At 45.2% G+C, this 17,754-nt stretch overlaps 1 protein-coding gene across 7 annotated transcripts; it reads right to left on the reverse strand.

The window, feature by feature from the left end:
- Positions 1–783: 783 nt before the first annotated feature.
- Positions 784–16,715, reverse strand: LOC138214760 (homeobox-containing protein 1). Of its 7 annotated transcripts, XM_069176547.1 has the most exons (11): positions 16,397–16,715; positions 15,085–15,196; positions 13,397–13,823; positions 13,016–13,101; positions 11,163–11,273; positions 9,815–10,027; positions 7,981–8,137; positions 5,144–5,226; positions 3,842–3,937; positions 3,640–3,758; positions 784–1,362 (listed from the first exon to the last, which is right to left on the reverse strand). In XM_069176547.1, the coding sequence occupies exons 2-11, from the start codon at positions 15,164–15,166 to the stop codon at positions 1,216–1,218; spliced, it is 1,521 nt and encodes a 506-aa protein (XP_069032648.1). In that variant the 5' UTR covers positions 15,167–15,196; positions 16,397–16,715; the 3' UTR covers positions 784–1,215. The 7 variants fall into 7 exon arrangements, with proteins under 7 accessions (XP_069032648.1, XP_069032649.1, XP_069032650.1 ...); XM_069176548.1 differs by having other exon boundaries at positions 3,640–3,755; positions 15,085–16,715; XM_069176549.1 differs by having other exon boundaries at positions 3,664–3,758; positions 15,085–16,715.
- Positions 16,716–17,754: the final 1,039 nt, after the last annotated feature.

Genomic DNA, 17,754 nt, shown 5'->3' on the forward strand with positions numbered 1-17,754 from the left:
CAGTTTTCTATATACTGCTAAAGGAAAAGCACCCATAGACGTGTATATGTTCTGGGTTATGTACATGTAGAGGCCAGAACGCAGGCACAGTCCCCTCTTTAGTTAGAGTGAGATCCGCTTTGCAGTGACACAAACTTACAGGAGCTAAAAGCTGTAGCTTATTCCAATACAAGAGAAAAGGTGCTCGTAGCATTTATGCTGCCACGCTAGGATTTTTGATCACATTTGTTTTTAGCGTTCTTTCAAACGATAAAAAAAAAAAAAAAAAAAAAAAAAAAGGAAAGGACTCGATGTCAAGCGGTGGTTCTTCACCGGCTGGACGTGACTACAAAAAGGACCAAACAGCAGTATAACAAAGAAGACAGATGATGAAGATGATACATAGTCCTGGGCTTGTCTGGCTAATATAAAAAGGTATAAATAACACTTCCTGTTTTGGTTAAACACAGTTAAAATAAAGAAAAATCAAGCACATTTTAAGACACTAAAGAAACCTGGTGCAACTCTTTGCTGTCGTCCTCCATGATTTTTTTTTTTTGGGGGGGGGGGGATTACCTGAGATTCCAGTCGTCCCTCAGGGCCTTCACGGATTGGATGGCGACAGCACTCGTTGATTGATCGACTGATTGGATCGGTCGACTGATTGAGGTTTTAGAGTCTCGTGAACCAGGTCGGAGGGTCAAAGACATTCAAGCAGAGCAGAGGGCATTTGCTTCACCGCAAACTACTGTAGATCCTGGATGCCACGCTTCACCCCTCCCCCCCCCCACCCACAAAGCCCCCACACCCACCTGACCTGCAGGCGCAGCACATTCACGTCACCACAGTCCGCCCAACAGCCGCCCTTTTGAAAAGAGCTAAAAGAAGGCATGTAGCAAAGAAAAGAGAAAACAGCTTCGAATGGGCGAGGTATCCTTTACATGATTCTCCCTCGGAGGAGTTTAGGCTTTTTAATACCATCTTGGAATGCACTATATGTTGATAGATATATATTTATATACTGTATATTGCCGTTAATATAAGCAGGGTTACTGTTGATAAATACAGTGGCCTCCTTACCATCCGAGGCACCTCAGCGAGCTTCAGCACCCTCCTCCCTTTGATTTCTGGGTGTCACAGGCCCAGCAGACTCCACACGGGTGGAGCAGGAGACACGTGTTGTTTTTCCTATTTCATCCGACTCAAATTGAAATATGATGATGATCCCGGCTTCAGTCACTCTTCATCCACAGTCTCCCTTTTTGAATCCTCCTCTTTCTGTTCCAGGACCTGAGGGCCGGGGCTCGGCAGCGCCGCCACCTCCGTGGGAGCCAACGAGGACGGGTCCTGCTGGTCGACCATCCTCTGGGAAGATGTGTCTTCCTGTTTAAAAGCATACAAGAGTTGTGTGAGCTCAATGGGCCTCGTTCACCAATATCTTCTTATTTATTTGTTCTTAAGAAACGTCCTCAGAAAAAGTCTACGTCAGATTCACGACGTGTTCATGATGAATCCCACAGTCCCCGTAAATTGCAAGCTCGTGACAGTTCTCCCAAATTAGCATACGTAAACGCCCTGCCAATGCCCATAAAAGGGCATGAGACTGCAGTGTCGTGTGCACACAGTCACAGACAGCGAGGGAGAAGAGAGATGTTGGGAGAAATGTAAATAATGCTGAAAGATGTTGGAGCAGCGGACTCCAAGAGGAGGAACAACTACAGCAGTTCTTGAAGTGGAGGTGCTGCTGTCGAAAGTTAACACCGTCATATTTATTAGAGTAGCTTAAATAGTGGATTTAAAATTGTAAAAAAACAGCACAAAACTGATTCATGTAAAAATAACCAGCAGCATGCAGACTGAACCCTCCTGCAGCAGCACATCCAGACCTGCACCCATGTCCGTTCACCCACGTCACATTTTTGATTATTTTTTGTGATGTTTCCTTCCCGAGATTAATTGTCTTATATAAAGTATCACCATGTAAAAGGCGAATTCATTTTAATTCACTAACAAGCAATTCACTGCTGTCAAACCCGGACAGCAAGTCTGCTGACCGGTCGTTGGGAGTGTTAGTGTCATGTTTATTTAACACCATGATGATTTGTAAAGTAATGAAAATAATTATTAAATTACGAATGATAAAGAAATACGTTTACTATAAGATTATATGATATTTGCTGTAAGAAATACAAAAATATGATATAACTGTTGAATTGAAGAAAACACATTAGTCGATTAGTTGGCACAATCATTTCAGCACTCAGATGTGTGTACATGTAAGTGTGCGCACAAAAAAAAAATCCCTAATAAGGAAACATTGGCGAGTGCCAGAACCTTTGTAAAAACTGTGTAGGTGGGTTTTAAGAAGAAATTTCTTCTAAAGAACGGTTGCTGAATGAGGCCCAATACTTTTTGTTTGACACATCCTGTTGGTGTGAGGGGCGGCCCCTCCTGCCCGTAGAGCAGCTGGGATAGTTTCAGGGTATCTCATTGCGAATCTGGGCTCAGTCCGCTTGTTAAGGTCAGTGAAGCGGCTGTTGGAGCTTCACACGCTGTGTTTACATCCTCCAGCTCGCTGTGAGCTTTTAACGGCTGGCAACAGCTCCTGCTGCTGCCCAGCGCCGTCCAGCAGTTTGGACAGAGTAGTAAACTCTGGTTGTAACAGCGAGTCCACAAACAGGGTGGAGCACATCAGCGGAGCAGCAGCGGCTCCCAGACAGGAGGCGTTCAGGGACACTTTCAAACTGTAGGCCACGTGTGTTTTGGAGGCTCTGAGAGCCAAATACACAAATAAAACATACACGTTTTCCTGGAGCTGTGTAAACACAAACAGTTAAGACACTTGTGTTGACAGCTGGTTTGATTAAAATAGAAGAATATTTATTAAATCAGACACGCACGAGGCGGATTACTGAAAAACGTGTGTGCAGTGACATCATTGACAACTGACTCAACTGACTGTCAACAGAAACAATAAGATATCTTTGTTATTGATTTGTCTCAGATGGTGCCGGTACCGACAGGTTTGTGGACAACAGATGTGTATTTGCGTTCAATGCCGGAGGAATTGCTTAAAACGACTGAGGAATCCTTACAGACAGGGTTACCTCATATTCGCCTTGTCATGCTGCGCTCCACAGAGAAACGTTCACGGTCGCTTCATCCTACTGGGAGTAGACCTCGGGTTAATTTTAACCAATCAGTATGCGCTGAAACCGGCTGACACGCAATTACCTAAAGCCCTGGTCCACCAAAGCGTTTTTCCCCAGAGCACAAATTGCTTTTATAAAGGGACCCACACTTTATTTTATATTTTTCAAACAGCAGCAGTGTGACGAGGGGCTGAGCGTTTATTTTGCGCTGAACGCTCTTTGTTTTTTCCCGGTCACCAAGAGTTATGTTCAACTTTGGATTAAACGATTCACTCGTCACTGTTTACCCAGACGCCCAATCACAGTGAAGGGACTGAACCCCAGACACTGGTTGCTGATTGGTCCGCCCTTCCGAGTGGCTGAGCATCAGCGTGGTGGAGCCAGGTTAGCGTTAAACCTGCAGTGCAGATCATTTATTTCCCAACCTGCCAGTGAGAGTATTTTTTTGTTTTGATAGATCCTAAAAAACATCTGCTAATTGCTAGTTGTTTATTTCTGGTTGACTTACTTGCTCTGAGAAGCGATGATTCACCTGATCTGTGAACTCTTGCATCTCTCCCTCCTCACCGTTGGAGTGGCAGCTCGGACTTGGCACCTCAATCCCGTGGCTCTCCAGAATGGCAGCTTCTGGTTGTGTCAGACAGGGAAGCAGAGGTTGGAGAAACAACGGAGACAAAGAGCTTCCTCCCGTCCAGCTATCTGGTCCTCACCTATGTTGGCTCTTCTCTTCATCTCCTTCCGACGGTTGGCAAACCAGTTGTACACCTTCAGCGCCGTCACGCGCTCAAACTCAGACAGTTTACAGCCTGAGGGACGAAACCAAGAGGAAATACAACCTTGACCCTCGAACGATAAAGGACCAAAATAACGAATATATTACAAATGAATCATCCGTCAGCTGACGTTGTTAACAAACAGTCTTTTCAGAACGAAAACATGTCAGTTATGACATTTCAATTTTGACACGTTTCTGACAAGAACCCGCTTTGATGCCGTTACAAAAACCCCTCTGAGGGTGTTTCCACCGAGCATTGTGTTTCAACAGGCCTCCCGGCAAGACCGAATCACAAGTGTCTTGCTTGAAGCCGTCTGTTCCCACCTGGCATTTCATGCATCTCCACATGTGTCCCCACTAACCACTTGAGATTAGATCTGACTTATCCGCTCTATATGCAAATAAGGCTGCAGGCTACGTCATGAAAATACACAAGCAGCACAATAACAGGACCCTGAACCCCAATAATTCAGGTCTGATTAATTTTATCGTTCCGGCACGCTATAAAATAAACTAAAAGAAACAATCTAAACCCAGAGGAGGCTTTGGTGAAACAAGCCTCATGTAGCAGTTTGTTTTAAATAGCTAAAAAGCTGCTTTGGTTAGGTTAGGTTAGGTAGTTACTTTATTAATCCCCGAGGGGAAATTTTTTAAGCGCAGGTATGCAATAAAACTCTCCTGCTTTTTATACAGTCATTTTGTACTCGGCAGAATCACGCAGGAGTTATTTTTTCTCGTAACCAAAAAAATAAATAAAGAGGAGCAGACATTTCTTCACTGCTCTCTCCCTCTGTTACTATCGTTCCTCTGTCTCAGTCAGAGTGCCTGTGTTTGTGTGCGTTTGTGTGCTAATAAACGAGGCTAAACAAAAACCACGTGACTGGTTTTTGGTTACAACTCATCACTTGTCGAAACCTCAAAACTAGGATACTGATGGCCATTATTAAAGAGAAACTAATTGATTCAATGGTCGGACATGCAGCACTTCAGCTGACACGCAGCCGGTGTGGATACAGACACGCAGCTGAGCAGCGAGTGTGAGGTCACGCACACAGCAGGCAGGCATCGCAATACAGTCCTTATTCAGAGGAAGGTTAGCTGAGTAGGCGGTCTTCCAGCGTGGCCCAGGACGCACTGCGTTCACACCGCAAAGACAATGTGGCCACAGGCGTCCCGGGCCACCTCCGAATACAGCCTGAGCAGATCGCACCTCAGTGGAAACGGGGTGTCTGACTACCTGGTTTCTGGATGACGGAGTTACAGGCGTTGGCGATCTCCTCCCGCTTCGCCTCATCAGGATACTGGTTCTCCATGAAGAAACTGGAACGGTATCGGAAACAGTTAAATCACTCTGCATCACAGGCTCAGCGTTTAAGAGAGGACGGCACCAGTCGGAGCCGGGCTAGTTACGCCCTAATTTTACACTTCATCAGTCTTTGTACTGAATTACAGGAGAGAAGGGACAATATTTACACAGTGGAATATCACTAGAGATTCATGGAGGCGGTAAGTGGGTTAATTTGTCACTTTGCAAATTCAAATCTCTTCCCAGACTGATAAACATGAAGATTCATTAGGAAAAGCTGAAATTCATTCATCGTAAAAGATCAAAATATCTATTTTTCTCTCTAAAGTCGTCTGCCTCACATCTTTTCTTTTTTTTTTTATCCCTCCAATACCGAAAATGAATCATTGTCTCACATTACAAAACACACGGGGATCAATTTCCTCTAGCCCTCTCCTCCTCTCACCCTCTGAGTCGCCCTATCCTGTCTCTCTCTCTCTCTCTCTCACACACACACACACACACACACACACACACACACACACACTCTCTCTCTCACACACACACACACACACCCTCATCATCTTCACCTCTACTGTGTCGTCCTTGGGTCTAAACTAGCTCATAAGGATCAGCACTGCAGTAGGATTGCGTAATCCACGGGCACTGCTGGTGAGCGCTGTCTGTGTGGTCTTATTACTGTGAGTGCCCAGACTGCACCCTTTACTTACAGCAACCATGTAATAGAGAAATCAATTGCACACAGCAGCTACCGCGCTCCTGTTTCTCACCGCTGCTCTGAGTTACTGAGAAGAGCGTCTGGGACAAACATTATTCCAGAGACGCAGGGTCAGAAAACGCCGTCATTAAACGGAACTGGTTCAGGCACTGAAGGACATTTACACTCTGACCTTCAACAACACACTGCATCCCTGTTCCAACGATTCAAATACTGACAAATTCATCAGGCGCATAAATCAGCCTTTTTTTTTTAAGTTCACAGCTAAACATGAATTCAATGTGAGATTTTGCCTATTACAGCAACCAAACATTCGGCTATACATTTAAGGCTATCCATTCTTCTCAGTCAAATATGCTCATTTTAGAGCTGAAACTATTTTTGATCAATTATTTGATCAACTGACGATCATTCAGCAACTGTTCAATAATTGTTAATGTCGTTTTCCAGCAGAAATGTTAAACATTCATCAGTTTAGGCTTCTTAATTGCGAGGATTTGCTACTTTTCTACCTCTAATCTGATTGTGTGCCGAGTATCTGGCTTTCAAATAAAACAGGCGAACTAATGACGTTATCTTGGTCTTAAGGAAATTGTGACTGTGAGACAATTGGATTGTTTTGGACAGCAGTTCACATTGGTTTGTGAGAAGTTGAAGCCATAACGCTGGCATTTTAGCTGTCAACATGTCCTTTTTTTGAAGCCAGAAGTGATCATATTTGGACGAGCTGGGGAGAAGTGAGTGGTGGATCTGATGGAGAACCAGAGGACACAACATCCAACCACGTATGCTGGAAACGTGGCAGCATCGCAGGCATGTCAATCAAACAAGACACGCCTCCAAACCTTTTCAAGGCCTAATATCTGATTAATTATGCAATCATTTTGAGGAGGACCACCAAAACACGGATCAGAAGGAGTGAATTTAGCAAATGAGACCACAGTGACTTGTGGAAGAAAATTTACTGACTTTGTATTTTAAGTGAGAAGTTGACGCTTTTTCAATTGGAGTCTCTTAGAGTCAGCGTTTTTAATGGAGCCAGCTCCTTGTGGCCCTCTGTGGTATTGCACTTCAAAATCAGATTGGCTTGGAAAGTTAACCAGTGTAGCAGCGTACGTCGTTACCACAGCAACCCATGCAGATAAGTCAGTGATGTCTAAACATCAAATTTGATCCGCTCACTTGTAAATAACAGCGCGGACAGTCTGTCAAAAAGATCTGATTTGAGATTTTAAAAAAAATCCAATTTGCCTGCAGTCTGAACAAAGCCTGAAAGCTATTTCCTACTGGTTCCGTGTCCGACGCGGCTGCCGGAGTGAATCTCCATCATTAAAGTCAACGCTTAATATCCCAACGGCTGCGTCTCGGCAGCATCCCCGCTGAAGATAGGCAGCGAGTCTATTTCTGACGGAAGCCACGGCAATCTAAACGGAGCAGATCGGCCGGGCAGGAAATGTCTCGAGAAAACCAAATAAAACTCAGGGAAAATTTTCAAAATAAAACACCTATGTGCAAACTCCCGGTCATAAAAAACGTTCTTACATCACCGCCTAACCCCGCGGTCTTTCAATGTGGACAAGAAATGCGTTCTCTTCCTGCTGCAAACACCGTATGTGAAATAGTTACACAATAAATAGTTGGATTAATCTTTTTAATGACTAAAACACAGCTGGCTGTATTAACTTTGTCCGTAAGCTGCAGCACAAAGTAGGAAATACAACAATAACCACAAAACAGACCAAAAATGTCCCGTTTAACAACGTTTACCCGCAACAGAAGCACAGAAATCAAGGAAACATGACCAAATGAGGACGGAAGATAAAACGGGCAGACAAAACGCTTCGGGGTCTGACACGCCGCCGGTTGGATATGAAGCCGCGCAGAGGACGGAACAAAATCGAGGTGGACATACGACGGGACGGACACGTCTTCAGTGGGACATGCAGGTCAGTGTTTGGTGGTCATAATATCTTGGTTCCTTCTCCACATGAAATGAATGCAGCACTTTCAGTATGCGTGTCGTATTGATGCAGCACTGAACTGTGCTCACCTCTCCATAATTGATTGGCACTCCTTCCTCCAGGTGAACCTGCTTCCCCTACGCAGCCTCAGAGGACCGCCCACGATCCCCGTCCTGTCGCCCGCCATGATCCCCGTCCTCCAATCAGGTTCCTCCTTCACCAGAGAACGCATCGATAAAGTGGCACCTGAAGAACAGAGGACAGTTTAAATGGATGCAAACTAACACAGTGCTGCACGCTGCACCAGCTGGATCTGGATCTGAAGGTAGAACAAAAAGTCATCACTGACGGTTGCATTGTAACTAGTGAGTTAACCATCTCTACTTATGTTATGAGACATTGTCACGCAAACGAAGCGTCCTTCAGGTAATATGTGACCGGGAGACAATCTTAAACAGTGAAAAGGGAGTAAGAGACCTAAAAGAAAAACAAACATAAAGTACTTGAGGTTATCACGTGAACAAGCTGCAACACGATACAAAAAGCGTTACTTCAATAACAATTCAGTTAAATATAAATCCTGATTTTTTTTTTTTTTTTACTATTTATGGACAGCTTTTGCTGTCTTTGGATGTTTTTACAAAGGTCATGATGGATTCATCACAAAAATATTGTCATTGAGGTTTAAAACACACACAAAAGTATCGGAGAAAAACTCAGACATTGTAACTTTTATCAGCGTTCAACGCAGACTTTTTAAAACCTTTTAGATACCAGACAGAATGCAACGTACTGTTTCACAGTCATGTGGAAACCAGCAGGGACCTATTTATTGTCATTTCCCCTCTTTCAGAATTTACTTAGACGTACATAACAATAATTTCTAACAAAATAACCAATTAAATGACAAAATGACTTGTACACAAAAAGTGTCAGAAAAAGGATCATCGGAGGGATCGATCAATGAATTTAAAGAACAGACTCTTCAGTCGACATCTTTTTATACGCTGAGTTTCGAAGCTCCAAGTTCCAATATATTTCCAAGCTCTCGAAGCAAGCAATGGGGACAGTGTGTCCTACAGGTCTGGTGATGCTGACAGAAATAACCCCTCCGTTAGTTACCTCTGCCAAGGAGGGTTTGTTTTTGGCCCCGTTTGTTTGTTTGTCAGCCGGATTACAGAAACATTACAGACCTGATTGTAACGAAACTTGGTGGAAGGTTGTAGCACGGGCCAAGGAATGAAACATGAACTTTTAGAGTGGATGAGAATCATCGGGCAGAGGCACAAATTATTTTGTACTTTCATTACAATTGCACGGTTGGGCAGTAAATATCCTCCTGAATCGCCTAATTGAACATCTTGAAATCCAGTCGACGGTAGTAAAGTTAAATGGTGGAAAAACAGAGGCCATCCTAGAAATGCAATGATTTCATATGCACTCCGTCATATTAATGGGCACCAGTAATCCTCAGGGATACACATGTATTTGCTCAAACTTAATATAGCAAGCACTCATTATGAAGCAGTCAGGGATGGTGGTTTCAAAAGGGAGAATTGGAAAGGACACAACTGGAACAACACCACAGTCGCTGCACATCATGTGGAAGTGTGGACTACTGGCCATGGCAGAGGTCTGTGCTCTCCGAGTGTCCTTCTAGTTCATAAACGTACACACAATCACACCAAGTTCAGACCCAGCTCCGTTAGACCTGACACACAGTTGCTGCAACCGCCTGCTGATACAAAGCTAAACTCAAGATGATCCCCCGTGTGGAGACGCTTCATTTTAGCATTACATAAACCATTTTAGACTGCTGAAAGGCTTCCCAAGCTGACAGACAGGGTGCAGGGTGATGGGCATGAAGGTGTGTCCTGAGGCCAGCCGCAGGGGGCCGGGGGGCTGGGGGGAGGGCAGGGTTACCTGGCTGGGCCTGGGCAGCTGCGGCGGCAGCAGTGTACCAAGGCAGCAGGTGCATCAGCAGCTCTCTCTGCCTGCTCCACGATGGGTTGGGGTTGAGGTTGGTGTTGGGGTTGGGGAGGCTGCCGCTTGCCCCTGCTACCGTCCCGTCTCTGTCCCCTCCCCTGGCCCTGGGCATGGGACTCACGCTGTGCTGGCTTTCACTCCACCTCAGCCCTTCAGTCGGGACAAAACCAATAGTCAGGCGGGCCGCGGCCATGGATACGATAACTGGAGGTTACATTTACATCTGTGTCTCTGGGTTAACTGACACACTCCTGAAGACCTGCCTTGACATTTCAGCTATCATTTACTTAAAAAAACAAAAACGTCTACTTCGGAAGAATTTCATTGTATTTTCCAATCAGAAGTCAGTTTGACAGATAGTTCTGCTTCTTCAGAGACTCACGATGGGCAGGTCAATAGGAGCCAATGAAAGTCACTTTGGATTGGAAACATAGCAGAAAAAGTAACCATTGTTAGTAACAGCCTGTTTGTTAGCCATGTAGGAATGAAAACCAGCACCAGAGTACCTCCAGCATCGAGGCTGGGAACTGCAGAGGAGCCAAAGCCAAGCTTGGGTGGGTCAGTGGGGGAGAAAACAATAAAGGATTACGATGAGGGGAGACAGCAGGGACGGCAGATGGTCCACCGGCGGCTTTTGTTTGTTTCACAGGCTAATCATGTAAAAATGTGACTTTCTGACATGACGTACTGCAAGAGCATGCTGTTTGACACAAATCAATAAAAGGCATCTGGAGCGGCTGCTCGTTTGTAGCTGTTAAAAAGCATGCCGGATTCGTCTCGTAGGACGCGAAGAGGTCAGCGCCGACCCCGGGCTGCTACTGTAGCCCGGACGGACACCAACCGCATTCACCCGCTAAAGTTTCATTTCCTAACCAGAAGCCTTAACGTTATCGATTAGAATCTCCTGTGACGGGACTACCTTTATCACTCGCCTTTCCTCTGAAATTATAGATTTGTCTCGTGTCCTTCCTCGACCCTGCAGCCCGTGGAGCGCCGGGTCGGAGAGAGCGTGAGGAGTTAGAGGTGTTTACCATGCAGGAGGATGGATGGGGAAGGGTTAGCAAGCGGTGGTTCACATTCAGCACAACACATACAGTATAATGTCTTTTTTAATACGAGCCTTCCGCTATCTAATCTCTAATCTATCATCATTAACCTGACATTCAACCTTGGGGGGGCGCTGATCTGCACTTTTCTCATTATTATTCTTCCCTAACAGCTATTATCCCCAAGTGGGATCTGTATCTCTGTAGAAGTCAGATTCTACATCAGATCTGCGTCTCACCTGGGTTGTTCCTCTCCAGCAGGTACCAGCGGTAGAAGGCGCGGCGCTTGGAGTCGCTCATCTCCAGGCCTTGCTGCAGCAGCCACTGGGAGATGTAGCTCTGGCTGATGCCTGCGTGCGGGAGGACGACACATGTTACTTCAACATGTTAAAAGGTGCTGATTTATGCCGGCGCTGTTAAAAGTCCGGCTGTGTTCCAGCTCTGGTATATTCCTGTTAACTTAATGAAGCCAACCCGACGTCGATACTTTAATTAAGTACGTTTGATTTAGTGAGATGTATTTTCAGGGGCTGGAGAGAAAGTTTACTGATGTGGACTTGCTGCTACTTGTGTAATGCAGAACAGACCCTCTCTCTTTTCATGCATCACCAATACAGACATAAATATTACCTACTGCATTGTTACATCTATCACTGGTACTTTAATAGGCTCTGAAAAACGTGTCCGGCCTCGTAGAGAGATCTACCCAAAGACCCTGCAGTCTGCGTTCCAGATCTTATTCATTAAATAAAAGGTTTGTTGAGTCATTCCACCATAATGTATGTTGTATACATAATGTCAAGGTTAAAATTAGAGCCGCAACTATGATTATTTTATTGTCACTTTATCTGCCAACTTTGCTTTCTAAATCCATCCATTCATTCATTATCTATACCCACTTAATCCCTTACATGGTCACAAAGGGGTGGAGCCTATCCCAGCTGACTTTGGGTGAAGGCAGGAGACATGTTGGAGAGTTCCAGGTCCAACACAGGGCTGCTGAGCCTTCAGGATTCATTGGCCTCTACATGTAGCCATACTTATCTTTAGGGTCAGTTAGAGACATACCGAGAAACTACATGGAAAACAAATATGTTCAAACACGACAACAGCAGAAAAAGACACATGCAGTGCCAGTATGTTATCCTGGTGTTACAAAACCCACATCTGAGCGTCTGATCACGCTGCACATGGAACTATTTTTAATCGTTGAATTCTGCTTGTCGACTGTTTGAGCAGCTTTTAACCAATCAGCATTGAGCACCACATGCGCTGAAACTGCATTTAAAAACAAAACGCTTCATGGCTTCAACGCCATTGCACAGATGAGACCCTCCAAGGAAATCACAATCTCATGGTGACAATAATTACTGCAAATTCAACCAATTTCAATAATATTTGCATGTCCTTGCAATTTTGCAAACTCAGACCCTTCGAATGTTTTCCCGACAAGTCAGTTCTGCTTCAACTCCTGACTAATATTCAACAAATCAACTGATCAGTCAGAAGGAAAGGGGGAACAAAAATATATCTGCATAAGAATCCTGTTTTTCTGAATTGATTCAGTTAAAAAAAAATCTGACATTTGCATCAGCAAACCAACCATCTGACTAACAAACACACACACACACACACACACACACACACACACACACACACACACACACACACACACACACACACACACAGCGACCTTTTATCAAACTTTCAGAGAAACTCACTCGAGTCGCAGCTCATTTTACTTCATAACAAATGCTCGAACCGCTCTGTGATTCAACGCTGGGATTCTCCGGTCGGGTGTTGCAGTACTGAGCGTATTCTGTTCTGCCTGACGAAACACTTTGCACCCACTGGACCAGAACACTCAGAGCGACTTCTGTCTCAACAAAAAGAACCTCGATTATCAGCCGGTGTTGGCGGTCTATAGTGTAACAGATGAAGCTGCCAAATCCTCCACACATTTCTCTGCTGGTTTGACTTCAGTCTGAAAGTGTCCTTCATCACATGCCATCACTGTGAATAACAGCCCAGAAAGAAGCAGTTCAATAAACCAGAATGAGTGCGTAACAATGTCCCAGAGAAAGCAGCGTACCTGTGACTTGGCCGACGATCGCCTGAGAGATCCTGCGATTGTTGAGGAAAGTTTTGATCTCTTCTTTCACCAGGTTGCTGTCTCTCCTGTAAAAGCAACAAAAACCCATCACACTGTGGTTAAAGCAGCAGCCTTTGCTCTGACTAACCTTATTCACTGATGCGTCTCTTTTCTCAGCCGTCCCTGAACACCTGACCTGAATTAACTCCGGTAAAATTCTGGAGAATAAGCCGGCACCTCTGGGGACAATCGCTGTCATTATCTGATGTTATAATAGTCTCTCTTTGTCTCTACTATTCTTCTGGTCTTTCTCTCTCCCACCCAGCACCAATTCATCTCTCTGGCCCCGTGATAACACTAAGCACCACCGTCCTCCCTCACCTCATGTACTCCTCCACCTTCTCCTCCAGGTCCCACTCCTCGTCCCCCATCATGTCGTAGCTGAACGACCGCTGCACCGCCACGCTGGGAGGATAGAGGGGCGGCGGCGAGGCCTCGTAGCTGTTGCTGGGGGACAGCGCGGCGCCTTCCAGCCCGGAGGTCTGCGTGGTCGCCGAGGCCAGGGACAGCGAGGAGGAGGAGGACGAAGACGAGGACGGAGCCGGGGCAGCCGCGGCGGGGGTGTTGTTGGACGGGGCCGGGTGGGAGTCACAGTGCGACGGGCGGTGGTCCGGGTCGAGCCTCTCCAGGGACTCCAGGGCGTGGATGATCTGCGGTTTGGTCATGCCGGACAGACGCAGGCGCTGCAGGAGGTCGATCTGTTCGATGGTGTAGCGCGGCTCCACCTCGCAGCACTCCATCCTGGCATCTGCACGCAGAATAATATGGGGGTGGATATTTTTGTGAATTTGAGACTGTAATATGAATGAAACTTGACACCGAATTTCAATATGAACCAACTGTCGCCCTATTAATACACCAAAGAGCTGCGTGGCTGAGTAGATTTCTCACCAGATAAACAGACTTCACAAAGTGTTACCAAGATATACACTGCTATATTTATCTCTACTCAGCACCAGCCTTAAATTTAGACAATATGTTGCGGACGTTTTCAGAACCTGCAGACAAACGGATAAATGATGAAAGGATTATTAATAGATTTTAACACAAACAGAGACACACAGCTGAATTCAAACACTTCACTTCCTTTGAAGGAGTTCGTTTATCTTGACTACAACAACTGACTACAGATCTGATTAAACTATCAATTAACCCGCGACTTAACAGTAGTGTGGTTGATAATAATTGCAAAGAGGAAACAGGACAGACTGCATTCTCCTCTGAAGAACCCCGGGGTCATTGCATGTTTTGGCACCTTTTCAACCACTTGGCACAGACACTTGGGGCTAACCTTGCTCTATTTGTCCAGGGTGGACTTAAAGTAAGATCATCCTGGCATACATAACCTAACATCAGGTCCCCTCAATGACTCACATCCAACCTTTTACTTGTTATACCTGCCTGTACTGCAAGGAGCCTAATCTTAACAGTTATACAGCCTACTGAGAAAAAAAAATCATATTAAACTCATGAAGAAAATCCAGCAATTCAACATGACCTTGCAAATTTGAAAAATCAGACACTTGTGACAATACCAATTATTATATTTTATAAATGTGGTGAACCCATTCTTCAATTCGACATCGGCGTGATTTGTGTGATTATCTCACATAATGTCACACAACTCCACCAAAACACACAGTGGTGAGCTGCAGCGAGCCAACCTCCTTTAAAACAAAAAGTTGATCTCGTTAAATGGCATTCATGCCGAATTTACCAGAAACACGCAACGATGTCTAAAGATCCATCAACTCCAACACTGTCACAAACGCACCTTTGTTGATCAACTGGGAAAAAAAAAAAAAAAAAAAAAGTTAATCTGATGGATTTTTATCTTTTTTTTTTTTTTTTTTTAAGCGAATTCTGCTTCATGTTTGGTGTTTACAAGGCGGACTACAGTGATGTAAGTCAGCTGCTTTGAACACGCTGGGATCCTTCTGTTCAAAACTATCAAAGATCCGGACCCGAGCAAGAGGGGCTGAGTTTGGGGCTCGGAAAAGTGGTCTTACCTGCCGGAGGGGGTGACACGGACAGGCGCCCCGGGAGCGGTTCAGTGCGTGGGGTCGCAGCGGGGACGCACCATTGTCGCATGGCTCGGCGGAGTTCAGCTCGGCCGGACCTCTGCGGAAAGTCGCACAGAAAGGAGACTCGCTGCAGTGTGTCGCGGGTTAAACCGCCTCCGTTAGCATGCTGGCAAAGAGACCTACAACAGCGGATGACTCGCTAGCTGACGGGGGTTTGGCTAAAAAAGCTAGCACCGTCAACTCTGGCTGGCTCCCCGGAGCACCAGCCTCCCGTCAATAGCTGCTCCGCTGGCCAGGCAGCCAGCACCAGACCACGAAGCGGAAATAAGGCACGCAACCTTCACAATAATAATAATAATAATAATAATAATAATAATAATAATAATAATTTAAACAAAACAACAACAAAAAATGTTGTGGCGTCCCTACAAAAATTGCCACGTGTTTGAAAGTAAAATGATAATCCCTCCTTGCGTCATATTAGATTCTCAGAAGAGCAGATAGAAGAGGTCTTGTGTGACAACATTGCATTTCAAACCACACTTAACATGACCTTTCAATGTATTTACAGACTTGCCTTCGACACACAGATAAAACTCCTGGACTGAAAAGCCAATTAAAACCTCTTTTATTTGTAATAGGTGGGCTGGGACGTGGAGCCATCACATTGCACCTCATTACGAGAGTAAACTGAGCTACATAAATTACGAATACTTTACAGTAAATGTATAAATACATTATTCATTATAAATAAAACTGAATTCTCAGTCCAATGTCTGATTTTCAACATCCATTGGTTGATACTACAGTGTAAAATGTCAAGAGATCCCAGAGGGTCCAAACATTTAAGGCTGTGTTGTAAAATTGCATATGTGCAAACAAATCTTCGGTTCTAACTTCTTGAATATATCATGATACGAATTAAAGAGAAATGCAAAATTAAACGACGGTGAATAATCTCATTTCAGGGTGCTTCGTCGGTTACTGTGGATCTGCACACGCTGCGCTTTTATTTTGAAGAAGACCGGAAGCGGTACTCTTGGGTCTACAGTCCAGTGCGGTCCGTCTCGTCTCGGCTAAACAACTTCTCTAAAACTTGCACCTTTTGAAGGTTACTACCCCCCCGACAGCGTTTCTACCGGGCCGCTGTCTTTCAAACCTGTGCGGGTCCACGTGGCTCCGACTGAACATCTGTCGCGTTAGACTGACGCAGCCGAGGCGCTAACGAGTTAGCCCCGCTAGCTAAGTTAGCTCGGAGCCAGCAGCGGGCTGTCCCGCCGCGGAGCTCCTCTCTTACCTCCCGTCGCCGCGGAGAGAGAGAGAGAGAGAGAGACGAGCTGCAGCCGGCTGGGCGGACAGGAGACAGGAGACAGGAGGAGAGTTTAAACTGTGGAAGGAAGCGGCGGTCCGCCCCACACACCCACCCCCCCTCCTTCCCCCCCTTCCCCGCTGGAGGAGGTCACTCGTCCGGTCCGGGTGGCCGACGGTGAACTTAACGAGCCGCGGGTGAGCGGTGCGGGGTCATGTTGTCTTTCAGCTGTGCAGCGGGGAGACACCGTACGTATGTGTGGAAGTCTGTCTCCATTTGTGACCCCTCACCCGACAACCACCGGGAAGGTTACCGACGTCACACCGACCCTTTCCGGTTCTGCCGGACCCGCTACAAAATAAAAGTCAAACGCAGCTGTGCGCCAACGTGAAAGTGGAAGTTACTTTCAGCCAAATTGCCTGAATAATAAAACAAAAGTACCAACAATGCTCATGATTAAAGCAAGTTTGCGAAACTTCAGCGGTGCTTTATTATCACATTTAAAATGTTTATCCTTTTATTTTGGTGAGCTAGTCCGGAAATGTGTCAGTAAATCCGCGTGGCTTGACGCAGCACCACCCAGGACACAGTGAGCGGGTCTGTCTGCAGAGAGGAGCTCTCACACAAGTTATAGGAAGAACACGAAAACAAAAATAGTTGTTATCATCATGAATTAATAAGACTTTGAATGCCCCAAAGAATATTAAGTCCCCACCACATGAATTTGTTGAACTGTTTTTTTTTTTTTGTTGTTGTTGTTTTTTTTTTTTACTTTATAAGGTTTTGAAGGTAAAATGAACTGGTTTTGATGTGTCCCTCTGAGTACCTGAAGTCTACACATTAAACCTTTTTTATTTTTTTTTTAAACGAGTGGGTTCAATCTGCACCTCTGTTTGCAAGGTTGTGTTTGCAGCTTTGTCTCCATGTGTCTGAATAGTAGATGTTTTGGTCTAACATCTTGTGTCTCACTCTTTTAAGCGACAGTGGAGGCCCCTCACTCACACCATTACATTTCTGTACCTCAGTTCTCTCGGAGAGTGAATATCAACTTCTGAATAATTTAATATACTCAGGTTTGATTGTTTAGCTGCACGCAGACAAGTACAGACGATGTCCAAACAATATTATACAGTCTGTGGTCTAAACCCAGAGGAATATTGATGTGGTTGTGTACATTCCCTCTAAAGATATCATCCACTGCAGAGATGATTGGCCGCCAAGTACAGCACCTCTCTTGTGTGGGTCGATACATGAGGAACATATTCATGGAAAACCAGCTCTCCATCCTTATTTTAAAATACAATCAAATATATATCTACGAAGCCACCTTCTTCCCTCCATTGGTG

The sequence above is a fragment of the Embiotoca jacksoni genome, unplaced genomic scaffold, assembly GCF_022577435.1.
Source record: "Embiotoca jacksoni isolate LCO1_2020_lvr unplaced genomic scaffold, fEmbJac1.0.p SCAF_7, whole genome shotgun sequence".
Lineage (NCBI taxonomy): Eukaryota > Metazoa > Chordata > Actinopteri > Embiotocidae > Embiotoca > Embiotoca jacksoni.